Source organism: Mytilus californianus, unplaced genomic scaffold (genome assembly GCF_021869535.1).
Source record: "Mytilus californianus isolate M0D057914Y unplaced genomic scaffold, xbMytCali1.0.p SCAF_5, whole genome shotgun sequence".
Classification (NCBI taxonomy): Eukaryota; Metazoa; Mollusca; class Bivalvia; order Mytilida; family Mytilidae; genus Mytilus; species Mytilus californianus.
The window spans coordinates 25171309-25189428 of record NW_026262701.1 but is presented as its reverse complement, the minus strand read 5'-3'; the positions used below and the strand labels follow the sequence as shown (position 1 = coordinate 25189428).

General features: G+C 33.4%; 1 protein-coding gene across 7 annotated transcripts in view; it reads left to right on the top strand.

Annotated features, from left to right (window-relative positions):
• LOC127702251 (uncharacterized) overlaps positions 1-18120 on the top strand; it is an 80131-nt gene that overhangs the window by 35843 nt on the left and 26168 nt on the right. Inside the window, exon 1 of one of the 7 annotated variants that reach the window (XM_052206367.1) lies at positions 5036-5260. The exons of the other annotated variants lie outside the window; for them this stretch is intronic. Within the exon in view, the coding sequence (XP_052062327.1) occupies positions 5060-5260 (201 nt within the window). The 5' untranslated portion in view covers positions 5036-5059. Of the gene's footprint in view, positions 1-5035; positions 5261-18120 lie in introns of those variants that run through there. 7 annotated transcript variants of the gene reach the window in all.

Below are 18120 nucleotides of genomic sequence, written 5' to 3'. Positions count from 1 at the left end.
AGCCCCGTCGTAGAGTTTTCCCACAGTGCAGTGTTTTGTAAAATAGCAATAAAGTGGGACTTTCCGATTTTTTTCGTTTTCATTATCAAACACGGAACGCTTATAATTAATTCCCGATTAAAGTTATCAGCAAATATTTGGTATACAATGAAAGAATAATGTATTAGCTTTCATTTAATATCAAACTTAAATAACATATGAAAATACATATTGAGTGAATTGGAAGAATTTCAATTGCATGTGACATTTTTTTCAATCTTACCGTCTGTCAAAGTATATTTAATTTCTTACATACATATCCGTAGCCGATTTGACAAAAAATAGTGGAACAACCAATACTTAAGAAGTTTTAATATATCAAAGTTTCACCGAACATACAAATCAACTTTTACAAGCTTTTTATAATACTCATCATATAACAGTTTTACTATTCAATTTTCACCTCAATAAGTCAAGTTGCGCTCCCTTTTTCTATTTTCCCTGACTTATGATTTACTGTGTTTGTCACAATGAATTAAATTGTGCATTTTGTTAAATTTTGTAAATAAGAATATAGATTTGTGTCAATGTTTGTGTCTAGATGCTTGACTTAGTACAGCTGTAAGGTTTAGTAACTTTTGATGTGTTTTTATTCTTGTTGAGTTTTTCGAATAGACTAATTTTATACCACATTGGAACACATGCGAATTAATCCGGAAAATGATGGACTGTCCGGGTTCCATTAGAACAAATAAAGTATCATAGGTCGTGTTATAAAGCCTATACGAGTACAAGTAGAATACATTTTTATGCATTTGAATTAGGGAAAAAACAGTGCTCAACAGTTCAGCGGATGAATCAACTTGCGTTAACACACGCTCCATGACATTACCATCAGACTGGTACAAATGTTTTATTTTCTTTTTTTCTGCAGATAAAAGTCATACAACCGAGATAAGAGACACAAGTCATTAAAACAAGATAAGCAATTGAGTGTGCCGATTATGTTTTCAATGCCACAAAGCACCAGTCCGACTATCCAATGATAAATATACTCTCTATATATTACTTCAAGGACAAGGCGCTGCATCCAGTCCGACTATCCAATGATAGATATACTCTCTGTAGATTAGGCGCTGCATCATTCAGGTTGCATTGTTAAATACTTGCTGAAATGAAATATTGAACTTGCTTCTGGTGCTTCAAATGAGTCGTAGCATGATGATGCTTTCCAAAATCTAACAGAAAGTCTACACGATGAACTGTTTGTGAAAAAAAGCATTTTCATTGTCGTATATTTGCTAGATACATATTGTTCCTTTCTTCCAGAAATAATGTGTAGTAAGTATACAACTGCTAAACCACAGCACTAACTAGAAAATATCTACGGTGGTAACACTGTTGTTTAGACTCAAAGAGGACAGGGCAGATCAAATATGATTTTCAGTAGCTCAATAAGTGTCTTCGAGGCTATTTGCGCTGCATGTTGTTTGAAAGTGGAATTAAAATTTTCATTAATTGAAACAAACAAGTTTTGTAAACGATTTCATACCCCCAAGAACTCAGAATATCAGACCCTTCATGATACCCTGCATTAAAAACCAGTACACCCCTGGTCAGAGATGGTAGGGGTATTGTACAAATTGGAATAGAGAATCGAAACGTGGAATATGTCAAAGAAACAACCACCCAACCAAAGAGCAGAAAACAACCCATGGCCACCAATGGATCTTAAACGCAACAAGAAAATACCGCACCTGGAGGCGGGATTCAACTGATCCTAAACAATAATTAGATATACATTGTAAAAAGATGTGGTATGAGTGCCAATGAGACAACTCTCCATCCTAGTCAAAATTTATAAAAGTAAACCAATATAGGTCAAAGTACGGTCTCAAACACGGAGCCTTGGCTCACAACGAACAACCAGCTATAAAAGGCCCCAAAAATCACTAGTGTAAAACCATTCAAACGGGAAAACCAACGGTCTAATCTATATAAAAAACGAGAAACGAGAAACACTTATTAGCCACATCAACAAACGACAACTACTGAACATCAGATTCCTAACTTAGGACAAGTGCAAACAATTGCAGCGGGTTTAAACGTTTTAATGGTACCAAACCTTCACCCTTATCTGAAACAATAGTGAAACATCACAACATAGAGAGACACACTCTAAAATATCAATTGAAATGGCTTAACTCAATCAAAGACATATTAACACCAGTGAACATACACTGAACAAATAAATTTGGTCTATGATACAATGTAAATACAAAATAAATAAACTAAGGGAATATTAATTAAAGTAACATGTTATACCGCTGTGAAATGTTAAACAATTTAAAAAAAACAATATACTTGAACAAAAATATCAGCCATTTGCAATTACTTTAAACACATGTAAATGAAAATAATTTTTTTGTTATGTATACGTGTACAGTTCAAATGGAGAAAGGAAATACTTTAACAAAATAAATAATTTTGATGTTCATAGTACGAAGAAGTGAAAATTTATAGTAATACCAAACACTTATCAAAGCTGGTATATAGACCAGATATAACCCTGAATAAGTAAACATTGAATAACAAAAAAGCATTACAATTAGTATCAACAGATCAAATAAGCAAGAAAGTACGATTTGAGAGTACTCGCAGTTACTCTCAAATCGTACTTTGTATACTAATGCATACAATCTTTATGTAAAAAGGAACAAAAGTTTTGGAGATTTGATTAAGGACTACTTTAAACCCCCAATAGCTTGTTTTGAAAACTTTGAGTGTGTCCGATTGTATTTCTGGAATCTAGAATCGCTAGCGAATACTTTTACCACAACAAGACGATGAGTTTTGTATAGACTAATCGACAGGATTGTATCAAATTTGAAAACGAACGTTGTTATGCCAAGTTACCATAGAAACTGTATCATCCGGACTTACCTTCAAACATCATGATCGCTAAAGCAAGGACTGAAAGCACAATTAGAAGACTAAATCGTGAACCACATTTACTGAGAAAATATACAGAAATTATTGAAAACCAAATAAAGAGAGGGTAGATGAGAAAAACGACAATGGTAAAAGCACCCACTATATATAACATCATGCCGTAAAAAAGGATTGAACGACAACACCAATTCGTATAGTGTACGACTGTAGCTGTAAAAAGTCACCAGATCACGCAAGTTTGAATGACTGCTTAATGTCAACTCCGCCCGACTTGAACGGCTTGACAAAAATATTAATGAGATTTAGAACCAAAAAGTACGCAATAAGCACGGATATTAAAAAGGCTTTCTACATATTGGATTAGATGAGAAAGATCGAGATTTTTTACGCTTGTTTGGTTGACTGACACAGATAATCCCAGCAGTACTCTTACAACATATCGATTTAAATCCATTTTGTTTGGTGCAACAAGTTGACCGTTCATCCTAAACGCAACACTGCTTAAACACTTGGATGCATGCAACACAGACATATCACCTATAATGAAGAATGACCTTTACGTAGACAATATTTTGTCGAGTTTGGATAATGAAGATGACGCCGTGAATTGTTTTGTACAAGCCAGATCATTGATGTCGGAGGTTGGATTTAACCTTCGTTCTTGGAGATCAAATTGCTCAAAACTTATAGATTTAGCCAACCAACAAAACGTATTTGAAGAAGAAACTTTAGTAAGAATACTTGGACTGAAATGGGATACAGATAAGGATACAATCACCTTTCAAAAGTTCAACTTATTTGATATTGAACTACCAAAAATATCGAAACGTGAAATTCTTAAACAGTCGTCACGTATTTACGATCCGCTAGAACTATTAAGCCCTGTATCCTTACGAGCAAAAATTTTGATGCGGAAATTGTGGGAGCAGAAATACGAATGGGATGAGCACTACCATTAGAAATACAGATAACATGGATATATTTAGCCGAGGATTTGGAGAAAGCGACTTATACAGAATTGAATAGACCGTACTTTACAAATTTGAGAATTCATAACGCACCTGTATGTGAAAACAGGAAATTTCCGTATTTACTACCAAGAAATCATCCTTTGACGAAATTAATTGTCCTTGATGTACAAAATATAATTTGAGTCTAGTCTGCTTTATATTGTTTGTGCTGTTTTATAAAATGGGGGCACACGTTTGCAATATGCTTTTACTCTTGTACCGATGGACCTATTAACATAAAAAAAAACTTCAGACACTATCATGTTCGTGCTGACATGCATCATGACTACTTTTTTATAGATCCAACATTCTTTTGGGTTTAAATAACCAATAATGAATATCATCATTTGTTTTCATTGAATCATAGACCTGGTGTTAACTTTACAATGCTTATTTCTTCTAGTATGTTCTTTATGGCATGTTAACCAAACGTTCCCAAAAATGTCTTTATATGTTGTCATATATTATTGCATAGCTAAATATTAAATATAAATATTTTTTTGTCGATAATTTCCGTAGATAAAGATAAATTTTTCATTTTCTTACATGTTGGAAGCAGGGGTATATGTCACAAATCGCTGACAACCAGGCATAAATATGACAAGCTAAATTTGTGCAACATTTCCAGAGCATGAATTTTTATCTCAGTTATAATGAGGGATCACCGAAAAATTGTCCAAAATGTAAAAAAATTGCGATTTTTTTTTTACCACAGTTTTCAAAAATCTGCACCACTTTTGCACTCTACGACAGGCCTTAATCAAAGGGCATTATATTTATCTTCAAAATAAGACAAAAATAAGCCGTGAGGTATTTCATCCAGTAAAGTTTTAAATCAACCTTACTTGTCACCGTACTATTGATGATAAGATTGATATTATGTACGTTATATTCTTTTGTATTGTATTGCAGAAAAGGGACAATAATATAGGTTAGCACAAATAAAATTACGTTTTAAAAGATAATTGAATTGAAATTAATATGACAATGTGATAACCGAACGCATATATTTAAACTGTAATTTTTTGAAAGATTGATTTTTAACGTCAGATAAATCCATTCAACCTATTTTAAATAACAAGTTGAATGACCTTCCATAACTTACAAACTAATTCGTAATGGCGTGTCGTTTAATGGGAAGTTTGGTGAGATCGACATGGAAAACAGCAAACAGAACAACTTATCATCGACAACTCAGCATATCCATGAGACTACAAACAATACTTGGAAGTCCACATCCGGACATCGACATCAGAAAACAGTCACTACCAGAATATTTGTTTTCAAAGCTAGATGAGCACTCGCATAGGATAGCGCTAGTAAGTATATCACAGGTAGAAAATAACGAACCAAATAGGTTAAATCAAAGCACGCGGATAGAAGCAGGGAAAGATCTTGTTTTACGTTGATCTCAAGTGTTCAGGAAGGGTAAGCTGATCCTGCTCCACATGTTACACCCGTCGTGTTGTTCGGGTCAGTACAAAATCTGTGTTAAGTCTAAACCTGCATGTGACCAAGGATGAAAATAGTTCACCAACTCAGTCAGCTATGATCAGGTTTACCAATTAGATATGGTATTTACTACCTAGTATGTAATATAAAATATAATAAGTTATTCTTTCTGCAATATATTGATTGATTGATTTGCGTTTAACGCCACTTTGAGCTTTATTGTCTATTTCCATTGAGGTCAGTTTTTATTGATAAAGGAAGCGGGTGTGTTCGCAGAAAACCACCAATCTTTCGGCAGGAAAACTGACAATCATGGTCTATTAAGGTCTGAGTCGAACGCAAAGTTTAACAATCTGAGCTATATTTCAGCGCGGATGACTCCACATTGTACCAAGAACTTTTTAACAATTCAGTCTGCGAATAGCATGTTCGACATTAACTCTGCCTTCTCCAATGCGACGATTTAGCTTTTTGCATTTAAATATTAGAAATGTCTCTTTTTGTTTAATGACTTAATTGGTGTCTTTGGTAAGGCGTCATTGTTGAATAACGGTTAGTATATATTTTGTCCGCTAATATAAAAAGGTTCTCTGGGAAATCAAGTTGAAGTCCGTGTCCTATTTTTGGCATCGAGTTGAATTGTTGTGCATCTTTTTGGTGGCAACGGAAACCGCTGCGTACAAGTCGTATGTGGTTTTTTGTTGTCAATCAAAACCTGGGTGTGAGTACAGTGCATATGTCTGTGTCTGGAATAAAACTCTTCCTGTGGCTCATTTTGCGGTCAATAAATTGCATGAGATGTACCGTCTACTGCCGCAAATTGTTTTCATGTCTTTATTCTTAAATTATTTGTTAGTATGAAATATTTGATGTGTTCATTAATTAATGTGTATATTTTTTGTTGTTTTGGAGAAGACGTTACTAAGTTGTAAAACTTGTGTCTGATCCATTTGTCATTTTGAACAATAAAATATGTTTAAACTTTAAGATGCAGCCAATGCGTTTGGCAGTCCTGGCATCAGCCTTGCAAGGACAACCACTCGTTATGCAACGGCCAATCCAATGGAGAAAATATCTCCTACAATAATGTTACTATACCTTTAATTGTATGTGACATAGTGAATGAAGAAACATCAAACAACAAAGACAAAATCGAATAACACGGATATATTCCTAGTCACAAGATTACCATCAAAATGCATTTTCTTGGAGACCAGTTGCATATGTCCGATTCATAAGGAAGCAAGTCCCAAAAGTTTTAAAGGCTTTTGGCCTTGACTCAGAATCGGATTCTTATTAAAATAAACAGAATATCCTAGTATTTGACTCGTTTTTTTTTGTTAATATATCGCTATGTCATAAAAAAAACCTATTAGTATAATACAAACGTTCTATTTCATGACATGTAGTGTAAGTCTTTTCTCTGAACTGCAAAACATTATCGTCGAGTGAAGTAGCATTGGCGTATCCAGGGGGTATTCCGGGGGTTGAAACTCCCCGATTTTTTTTAATTATGTGATTGTTTCATGGTGTTCCGGGTGTTGGAACCACCCTTTTCAAAATGGCTGGATCCATGCCTGGGTAGCAATGTTAAAAATTTATTATTGTACCGAGTAAATCAATAATTAATTTAACCATTTTGAGAAGGTCCATAATTTAAATGTTTCAACTATAGACACTAGACTCTCAATTGTCAACAATAGGTATTTATCTAACATGTCTATTGAAACATTTTGCAATAATACTTACAAAAATAACCTCGACTACTTTATTCATTTGTATTTAAAATGAAATAAGGACGTGTGGGATATTATTACAGTTAAGGATAAGGGATAACGCCTAAGGGTATGTTTGTGTAAAGTAACATGATCTCTTTTCTTGTTATCCAGACACTGTACTTTCTCTGTTTTATTTTACTAGTGTTTGCGGCCGTTGTTGTTTGGATAACGATTGCGTGCAAGAGAAATTGTTTAAATGAACGTTTCTATATTGCAGGAATCGTGTCAGAGTATTATTTTTTTCCCTACATTTTTATTGTCCCACTTTCTCACCTTTATAGTTTCTTTATATATGTATTATATATATTGTAAAAGAGCCTGTAATTCAGTGGTTGTCGTTTGTTGCTGTGTAACATATTTGTTTTTTGTTCATTATTTTATACATTAATTAGGCCGTTAGTTTTCTCGTTTGAATTGTTTCACATTTGTCATTTCGGGGCCTTTTATAGCTGACTATGCGGTATGGGTTTTGCTCATTGTTGAAGGCCGTACGGTGACCTATAGTTGTTAATTTCTGTGTCATTTGGTCTCTTGTGGAGAGTTGTCTCATTTGCAATCATACCACATCTTCTTGATTTTATATAACCTTCATTAAGTGGTAGCTTCCCTTGTCCCATTTTCGCTATGTTCCACGACTCTGTCCTTCGACATCTGTAGGTAGTCATTTATATACGTTAATAGCCCATGCGCCTTCCGTTTGAATAGAGATTTCCAATAAAATGATATTACTCGACATAACCAACGTATCTGACCATATCTCGGTCTTTTGCATTGAAGGATGACGGAGGGGAGTATAGACTGCATGAATTTGTGGCTCGTTGAATACAGATACTTTGTTGGAAATGATGCTATTTAAAAATTAGCACAAAATACTATTTTGATTCTTTACATATTTTGTTATTAAATTTGGGATGATTTCATTGACAACAACCTTTCAAGGGAATAATTAATTCAGTTACCGGTAATCAAATGCACCGATCATTACTTCGTCATTTCACTTGAACCATATATGTATCTCTCAAACGATGGATTCTTAAAGCTACTAAATCAAAATTAAGTTTGAATAAATAACAATAATTGAATCTGAAGCGAGATCATATTCTCATTTTTGATCTAAGAGTAATAAGATTGAAACAAGAGTTTCAAACACGCCGGAATGTAAAAGGTGTACACGACTTGCTTCTTCTTGTTTTTTTTAGCATACTTCTATAATCTATTTCAAGATACTTTTGTCACGGGTAAAATTTCAAATCACTGATGCATCTTTCTGATAGTACTTTGTCACCTTTCCGTAGAATTTGATCAGATGGAATTTATGAGGACGCATCTTCAAGAAAAAATACGATTACACTTTACTGAATCAGTTAATTTTTTTTATATCTTGTCTTTAATTATAATGATGCATGTATTCTTGGAAGAGCTCGTACAAACGTATGCATAATTTAACGTCATTGCTCTTAAAAATAGTTTTTTCAAATGTTTGGCGTTTAACTTATACAAATACGGATAAAAAAACGGACATGTACGGAATATTTGATTGAAGTTTTTGAAGTAGGATGATCATTTTAGTTTTATGACCAATTTATGATAGCAAGGGGATATTATATTTACTGGTCTGTGCATCCGTCCGTTCTGCCGTTCTGTTCAAAATATAAAAAAATATTATATACCAAATTAGAATTTGAATCGGATTAAGTGGTGCACTGAACATGGAAATATGATCATGTTAAGGGGCAAGGTGTCTTAAGGCCTCCCATTCTTGTTTCAAGTGTTTCGATTAATACACATACATGTATATGTATCTTCCATACTCATAACTGTCTCTTTGGTCGGGCGCTCGCCTCGACAGTAACCCCTCAAAGGTGATCGGAGGAATGAAAATATGGTCACTATGCGTCTTGTTCCGATCGGCAGTTAAACCATTGCCAAAGTGGGGAGTCCGTTTAGTTGTGCGGAATGTACAAGTTCGCAGTCCCGTCTGGTCAAAGTGGGGACGTTAAATCCGATGCCTCTTGTAGAGAGAACGCCATGCTCTCTACACGTTAATTACGCATGAAATATTTGCCACTTAAACAACCAACTATCAATCAATCGACAGTACCGTAACTTGAATTTTATTTCTGGTGAGGCAAATGATTTGAATCTTGGCAGTCAAAGCCTCACCTTGGTTAAAAGACACCAATGCCGATAGGGAGTGGACGGTTAATTGAAAATATGAATCGCAAATAGGTGTAGGTAATCATACTCTTGATAGGTCACACAATGGAAAAAAGATCCTGTCTATGAAAAATCCAGATTTGTGGAATTTTATCATGAAATAATATTTTTAGTGCGAAGTATATCAATAAATGTCAATGAAATGCTGGTTAAATGTTTAATTCTCAGTATTCTGTTAGACAAGTCCTGATCAAAACAAAAATAATTGACAGAATTATATGTATGACCTCTAAAATGCATTGTACAGATTTGGGGATATTAAGTTTAAGATCCACTACGTCTTTTAACTTTATACGTTTAGCTTTTGTCAAAATGGATGAATGATAATAACTGGGTGAACTATGAAGTCTTGCTTATATTAACCAAGGTAGAAGAGTACTACATAAAATGTAAGAATGCCAAGTGTCTGTTGAAAACCTTGTCCACTGAAAGTAACAGTTCGTTGTCAAAACAAAAATCAAGCAACATATCAGCTTCACAGTTATGACCTCTTGTTTGAATCAGTTTTTTGCGAGGTATACTTTGTCTGTTACTTAAAAAAGATATTTTCATCTATCTTGTTCATTTTATGAAAGAAAGTTTTCAAGACGTTAATAATGAGGAACTCAGTATACTTTATACTATGACGTACATGGTATATAATTCTGTTTATTTCTCTTTTTTAATGGTTGCCTCATTGCGTCAATGAAAGCTACATCACTGCTCGAGTGCGGGAAGTCTTTGGCTCGATCCTCGCTCGTTTCCAATCGACAATTTGCTGCCTCTCTGCCAAGCACGCAATATTTAGGAGTTAGAGCAAAGATTTGTCGGTCCGGGGTCAAAATCATGTGTCCAGGTAGGATGACATGTCTTCTGTGGTATAATACAAAGTCTGGTCCATATTCATCTTCCCGTCCTTAATATGCATATGTAAAATACATATGCAACAAACACTTATATATATGGCCCTAAATCCTATTAATTTACTTCAAGGGATATAAAAAAAAATTGCCTGGAAACGTCTTTTGTATTTGGACTCCGATAGCATTCTCGTTAATCAAATTAATACAGAACAATCCCTAATCGAACAAACCTTAATTCTAAAAAACAACATATATAGGGATTGTTTTATCAAAACATTTTATAATAAATAAAAAAATACTTTTGTTTAGAAGCGATAGTTTTATCCAAATTTTCAGCTTTTATAAAGAGACAGATTCTGACAAACTGGTTTCTATATTTCTGAAATTGTCAGAAAATATCCTTCTAAATATTTTCCCCGCAACAAATATAATAATAATATAGATAAGCTATAAAGAAAGACAGAAACAAGTAAATTGGGGACTTCATCTGAAAAGTATATTGAAAAATAACTGTCATTATCAAAACCATGAAAGATAACTCAAATCGTACGTATGATAGGTATGGGATACGTGTGTTTATACGTGATCTTATGTCAATGAAAATAAAGGCGGGAATCTGGAAAACCACTTGATAAATAAAAATGCAAGATTTCTATCATTTTTCGTCATGATAAAATTATTTTATATGGACGAAAATTCCAGATTGGTTTAAAAGTCTTGAAATACTTTGTTTAAACTTGAGCGATGTATTTAATCAAATTCAGTGGTTGGCTATAACCAGCCCCATTAGGTCCGCACGTCGAGTTACGTACGTATGTCATTTTATTGGAAATCTCTAGTATAAGATGACATACGACCTATAACCCTGTTGGCCATCAACCAATCAAGCACCTTAGAATTGTCCACTATTACCATGGGTAATGTGGGTTTTGGCATCGAGTATAAAAGTGATCATAAGGTTGCGGTCCGATACCAGGGACAATAGTTCTTTAAGTTTGTTAAATTTACCAGAGCATATCATACGCAACTGATACAAAAATCTGTGTTGGTTTCCCGTATCTATCTATAGTCCGTCCAGTGACCTAGATTATCCATTATGTCTAGACTGCATTTTATAACCGTAATACCAAATACCATGATTGACGCCTGACGTTCCTAGGAGGATTCTTGTATCGTTATATGCTCTTAAGTTGATTTTGACTCTGCTAATACTTTAATGTGTTTTGAATGAAGCCATACTACCGATAGGTAAAGACCAGTAACTTTGTCTACAAAACCAATAGTCATTATAATCAGCCGAATACTAAGGTTGACTTGTAATATAATTTTCTCCAATACGAGTTTGAGGTCAACAATAATCGTATATATGACAGCAACCGAAAACTAAAATAACCAAAAGACATTAATAGAGTACAAAAAGGATCTCAAAGCTCTGAAACATCGTATCAAATGGGAGTTATATACTCAATATGCAGGCGCTGTTGGAATGTTGCTACATGAAAATGGAAAGTTCACAATTAGGAAGCTGAAATCATCTTTCTTGTCGTAAAGTTGTGTTCTCAACCGACCCTCATTTACAATTTATAGATGTAAGTCAAGATATAAAGCAGACATGATTGTATTTATTGTATCCTTTATTTCAAGTTCGATGGGATAGGTGCGTTCAACATAGTCACCAAACTTTGAGTTGTTTGATGAGAGAACATCATTCATATAGCGGAATGTGCAGTTAAAGGAAAACGCTAGCTTCTTTTCATTCTGCATAAGAAGCTCCTATGTGAAGGAAGTCTTATATAAATAAAGGGACAAATCGGCAATAAGAGGAGCACAATTGGTTTCCATGGGAATGCCGATCGTATGTTGAAAAACACGTCCTCCAAATTTAACAAATAAGTTGTCAATCAAGAAATTAAGTATCTTGATAAGGTCAGTTTCAGAGAACTTGTTTTCTGTAAGACAAGATCCTTGTATGTGCAATGACCATTCTTTTTGATGAAACAAAGCTGGACCAATTCTTTTAATTTGTCTTTTATTTTTGAATGGTGAATACTTGTATAAAAGGTAGACAAGTCAAATTGAGCGACAAATGATGAAGAGTCTCCGTAAAGGGTTATGTTTTATGTTATTCACAAGGAATAACTGATCTTGTTCCCTTCAGAGCCACTAGGCGAAGGTGATATATGACACTGACATGGAATATGAGCCCATATCTCTTGTGGAGACAGAACAACCTTAATCTTAGAAAAAAAAAGGTATAATAGATAACAAAAACATAAATTATACCGTATTGAAAAATGTTCACAGGAGGCCGTAAGGTGACCTATAGTTGTAAACATCACAGCCATTGGATAGGTATCTCATACTACTCGTCCTTACACTTCTATACAAAATACATGTACATATTCGAAAAAAACAAATTCCTATTGTATAAAAATGACATATTTCCTGTCATTCTTTCGCCACTTATACATTTGTAGCTTTGCTGGAGTCTTAGAACTATACATTCTTTGGCTTTGAACTTGATTTAACTGTTTAACTTTATGACAACCAAGCAAAACCGAAATTGCAGCCATAGGTCATGTTAGTAATTGATATAAACGGGTGTTTGGCTGGCGTAAGGAACTCTTACTGAAACGACTCGTTAGAAAAAAAAACAATATGCACTGTGGAGTGATGAATCTAGTGTTACATTACTGCACTTTAAGACCAGTATTCATAAGACAATGACCAATTTGGTCAGACAAATAGTTCATCCAAAGATCAAATATGATTCCATACTTCAAAACTATGAATATCTTTCGAAACAGTTTATTGGAGTCCATGTGCTATTGTATTCGTGATCAGATGGACTTAATGTGTTACGTAAAATGTCTCCCGACTTACTTTTGTACCATTGGTATCAAAAAATTTCCCTCAGATTTTTATCTTTCGTAAATTGCTAAATATTATAACGAGTTTTGTTCTAAATTTAATCCAGACAGAAAAGAGGAACACTGTTTATCAGGATTGTAAATGTTCAGAAAGATTGCCAAAAGATTGACAAAATAACAGATATTGTGCTACACAACCTTACAATAAGGTTGTTTCCGTTCTCATTTAAACCGGGAATATAAGGAAACCCTATATCTGTTCTGGAAATAATCAGAGAAAAACATCCGTTTCCTGAGGAAAGTATACTTTTGTTTGGTGATGTTAACTAAATAAAAGTGACATATCTGCGTTAGTTGTCATCATTTTATTGAAGCTTGTGGAGTCGACTTAATGTAAAACTATAGAAATATGTTTAATACTTAACTTTTTTTAATAAATGTCAAAATGAAAATAAAAAAATATTTCAATACGTAATAAAGGTATACGTAAAAAATTTCGTGAAATTGACTGAAAGTCTGACAGAATATAAAAAAAATGATTGCTGAAAATAATCTTTCTTAATCAATAATGTATTTATCGGGAATACAATGTGAATTGAATTGTATTTTTCTATCTTGATTCACCAAATTTTAGTAAAATAATGCTGTTTCCCGATTGACGTTACAGGACACCTCAAACAGATATGAAAATCGAAGGAAAAACTGTGGAAAGATATAAGTAGAGATAATAATCGTTCCGAAGATAATTTTGTATCAATATAGGATTAAACAGGATTAAATTTTAAAAAATTCTAAAAGTTAATGGTGTATAATCTCGGTCGATTATCTCACAAACTCAATTCAAGTCTAAAGGACTTTTGTTTAAAGTTTGTGAGTCATCGGTCCAGTTTACACATCAATAACGTTTAATCATTATAGTTCTCAACCCTAACATTCGTTGTTTTTGTTCTGTAAAATATTAAATAAGAATTATTAAGATTGTATATAGAGATATTACAAATGTTCACTTTAATACGACTTTATGTTTATGATTTGTTTTTTACTGTATTTAAGGATGCAGCTGACAATTTTTGCAACTTATTTTATTCTGTTAGTGTTGAATAAACATGGTGAGGTTTTTAATTTTACTTATTCATTTATGTTGTTGTTGTTTTTTAATTGTATTTTCTAATTTCTACAATTTGTTGTGTTTGATGAAAGAATGTCTAAATAAAGTGTAATGTAAATATCATACAATGGGTTTAATGCAATAATCCATCACAGATAAATCGATAGAATTTAGAAAACCATCAGGAGAAAATATTCAGAGGTAAAAAACGTTTAAACATTTTTTACAAAAGAGAAACAAGACAAATAAAAAACAAACGACAATCAAGAAAAGACAACAAAATGTTGTGGATCATGCGTTCCTGTCTTTTTGACGAATAACACAACATCTCCTGTTATCCATATATAACAATTAAGCAGTCACGAACAAAATAAAAAGTCTGGAGTAAACTCATAGAACCTACAAGGCAAAGCAGTTTCTGATCCATGAGTGACACCAGTATAACTCGAGTAATTTTAACAAACAAAAAAGTTTGACGACAAAGAATATTGTGTAAACATACATTTTCGACCGACTTAAATTCAACATGTATTTTAAATTTTCGAGATCATGATATAACTATTTTACTTTCAACTTGATTTTTATTAACCATTCAAAACTTAAACGAGGTATTTTTCGAAGATATCTACAAATGTCTGATATCTTTTTATATATTTCAGTCTCAGGTTGTGGCCTCATTGTATGTGAAGCTAGGTCTGGATACATCAAATGTCCATATCCGTCGACAATATCGGTCACATCAGCAATATATGGGCGGTCCAGTGATGCTTCTATATGCCCTGGGGCAGTAAGAACAACTCATTGCCGATCAGCAAGTTCAGATTGGAAGGTCAAAAGACAATGCAATGGCAAACGAATTTGTAGAGTGGCAGCAAACCACCATCTATATGGGGATCCTTGCTACGGAACAACCAAGTACTTAGAAGTGGAATACAAGTGCATTTAGAATTTAAAAGGAAACTCATAACATACTCAATTTATGTTTTTTGCATTTGGGTTTGTCCAAATACTTTTTCAATGAGTGCAAAACATTTCAAGTTACACAATTAAAGAATCTAATGCTTGATTTTTGTTTGTATATTGTTGCATTTCCGCTGATTTACTCCGTTTTCATTTTTTTTCGTGTAATTCCCCTATGAAAGACATTTTCAAAACAGACTTCCGTATATCCAAATTTTATTACACATATGACATTAGCGGAATTAATTTAACAGCACCAAAAGGGCACTTCTAAATTTAATGTCTCCTCAGTGATGCTCGAGGCAAAATTATTTGAAAATGTAGAACGTAATCAAAACGTAGAAGAGCTGATAAAACTATACACATATATTGTATAATTTACAATTATTAAATTAGATAACTGTTATAAGCAGCAAATTTGTTAATTTATTTTGGCATATGCCATGTATTTGTTTTTTATTTGTGTATCCCCCATATATATACCCTTAGAATTTTAAAAGCACGAGTGAATAAATCCTCTACTTCTAAATAATATTAGAAAATCTTGATATAATAAACAATTGCTGGTCTTTAAAGTTCGGCCATGAGAGTACTTTCATTTTTATAGAAATCATCGTCCCTTTTTCTATTTTGGCGAAAGGAGTATTTTTGCATGAGCGTTTGTCTTTTACGTTTTGATAGTGAAATGAAATGTTTGGACTAGTAGTTAATAAAGCAACTTTTTCTAAAATTTGATGTTTTAATCTCAAATTTGTTGTTGTTGATGTTTTTTATTCGTTTTCTTTGGTGTTTTATTTTTGAGAGATAGCAATATCAGTTTTCAAAAGTTTGCATTAGATTAGTGCTAGAAAACGAGTCGGCTCTCAGTGACAGAAAAATGTCTAATAGATGACAATCAGAACAAAGGCGACAATGGTTTATACCACTGGACCAATTGTCGCCCGGTACCCACCAAAATATAATCTATCGTTTACTGAAGGATAGTTAATAGTGTAGACAATTATTATAACAATTTCGATTACTCAGCCAAAACTTCAACTGCTGTCCCAGCAACATACTAGTATTCTTACTGAAAGAAGAGACAAATTAACCAAAAACTGAAAAGAAGAGACGGCAAAAATAATGTTGAATCCACATCACATATTCCTTCACATTTTCAACTTTATAACAAACTTCACTCACATATGTTAAGCACGTGTGTCATGGCATACTGGTTATTCAACCGGTAAGATTAATTAAAAGAAACCATTAAAGGATCTATGATCATTTCTAGCCCATTGTCTCAATATTGATCATCTATGATTGATTGCGAAATATAACTTCTTATGAGAAACAATTGGTTGTGTATTCCCATATCTTTTCTCGTTTGTTTCCATTTTAATTACAAATGTGAATTATAAGACGTAAAATCTTACTTATTACAATTTCAAAGTGTCTCAAAATATCAAAACGTTCTCCCGTTTGAATTTTACCTAGCAAGTTTGACATGGGGTACTTACAAAGATCCCATAATGAAGCATCCATGGGCTGCTCCGGGTTTTTTTCCACGGCTGTCATTCGGTATATCTAGAAAGAATATTGTGAAAGAATAAGTAACCGTGGTCAATTGGAATACGATCATGAAAGGAACTTTATTGAGAAGACACATGCAGTCAAGGTCAGTTTTTAATCAAATTTTTTTTAATAATACCACCACTGATGAATCAGCTTATCTAATTCTTAATCCGGGTGTTACTGTTTTATTCGTTTTGATTTTAGCTGCTGCTCAACGTTTGTGTTATGTTATCGTATATTGAAATATTTTGGCCTCGAGGTTCACTGACGAGATCTGTAGAAAACTAATTTCAAACGGAATAGCACATCCTAAATGTGACGGTGATGTTGTTAATCGAGCTCTGATATTTAGATACGATCCGGGTAAACTTATCAATCCTTTAAATAAACTTATTCTAAAAGATTACCAATTCAACTCTGTTATTAAATCTTTGAAGATTGTTTTTATTGGTATAAATATTGATTTTGTTATCAGTAAATTAAAACAAAACTAAATATTTCACATATGTACTTTCACGGTACTACAATCTGTCGATACCTATATTTTGGCATTGCACAAGGTCATGTTTTTCTCTGACTGTAAATGACGTCTTTACACTAAATCCATTTGATGTTGGATGTGTACTGATTGATATTTGAGTCTTAGATACATGATTTTTTTAATAGTTGTTATTGGCTTTGAACTAGCTGTCAGTAACTGTGAGTACTCTCAGATCAGTGTTTGTTTGGGTTTTTTTTTTTTTGCTGTTGTTAGGGATTAGGGATATCCTGCCACGTCCTGTCTGTGTTTTTGTGTGATGTTTTTGTTTGTATCGATCTGATGAGTTAAGACTTTTTCAACTGAATTTTATAGTTTGTTCTTATGTTGTGCTGTTACACCAGGATAGGGGAAGTGTTGAACGCTCGGAAACATGTTTTACCCCGCCGTTAGTTTTCTCAATTGAATTGTTTCATATTTTTCATGTCGGGGCCTTTTATTGCCAACTATACGATATGGGGTTTTCTCATTGTTAAAGGCCGTACGGTTGCCTACAATTGCTTACATCCACTTCATTTGAACTTTGGTGGATAGTTGTCTCATTGCATTGGCATTCGTATTGTTACTCTGATCGATCTTTCCTAAGAACATGTTTTGTTCAGGAAAAAAATAGTTCGAAGAATAACATGTGTTTACCCATGATTATTATTTTTCAAGACAGAGAGAAAAACGATTATATATTGTAGATAATTTAAATGTGTCAATATCTACTTCCTCCGAAACCCAGAATAAAGCCGTCTTTAGAAAGTAAGAGCACAATAAATCTTTTACTGCATCGTTTGTGTTAATTATACGCTTTAATGTTAATTTGAGTAGACCGTAACATAAGAGCTGAGTGAAGTTAAACGAATGTACAAGTA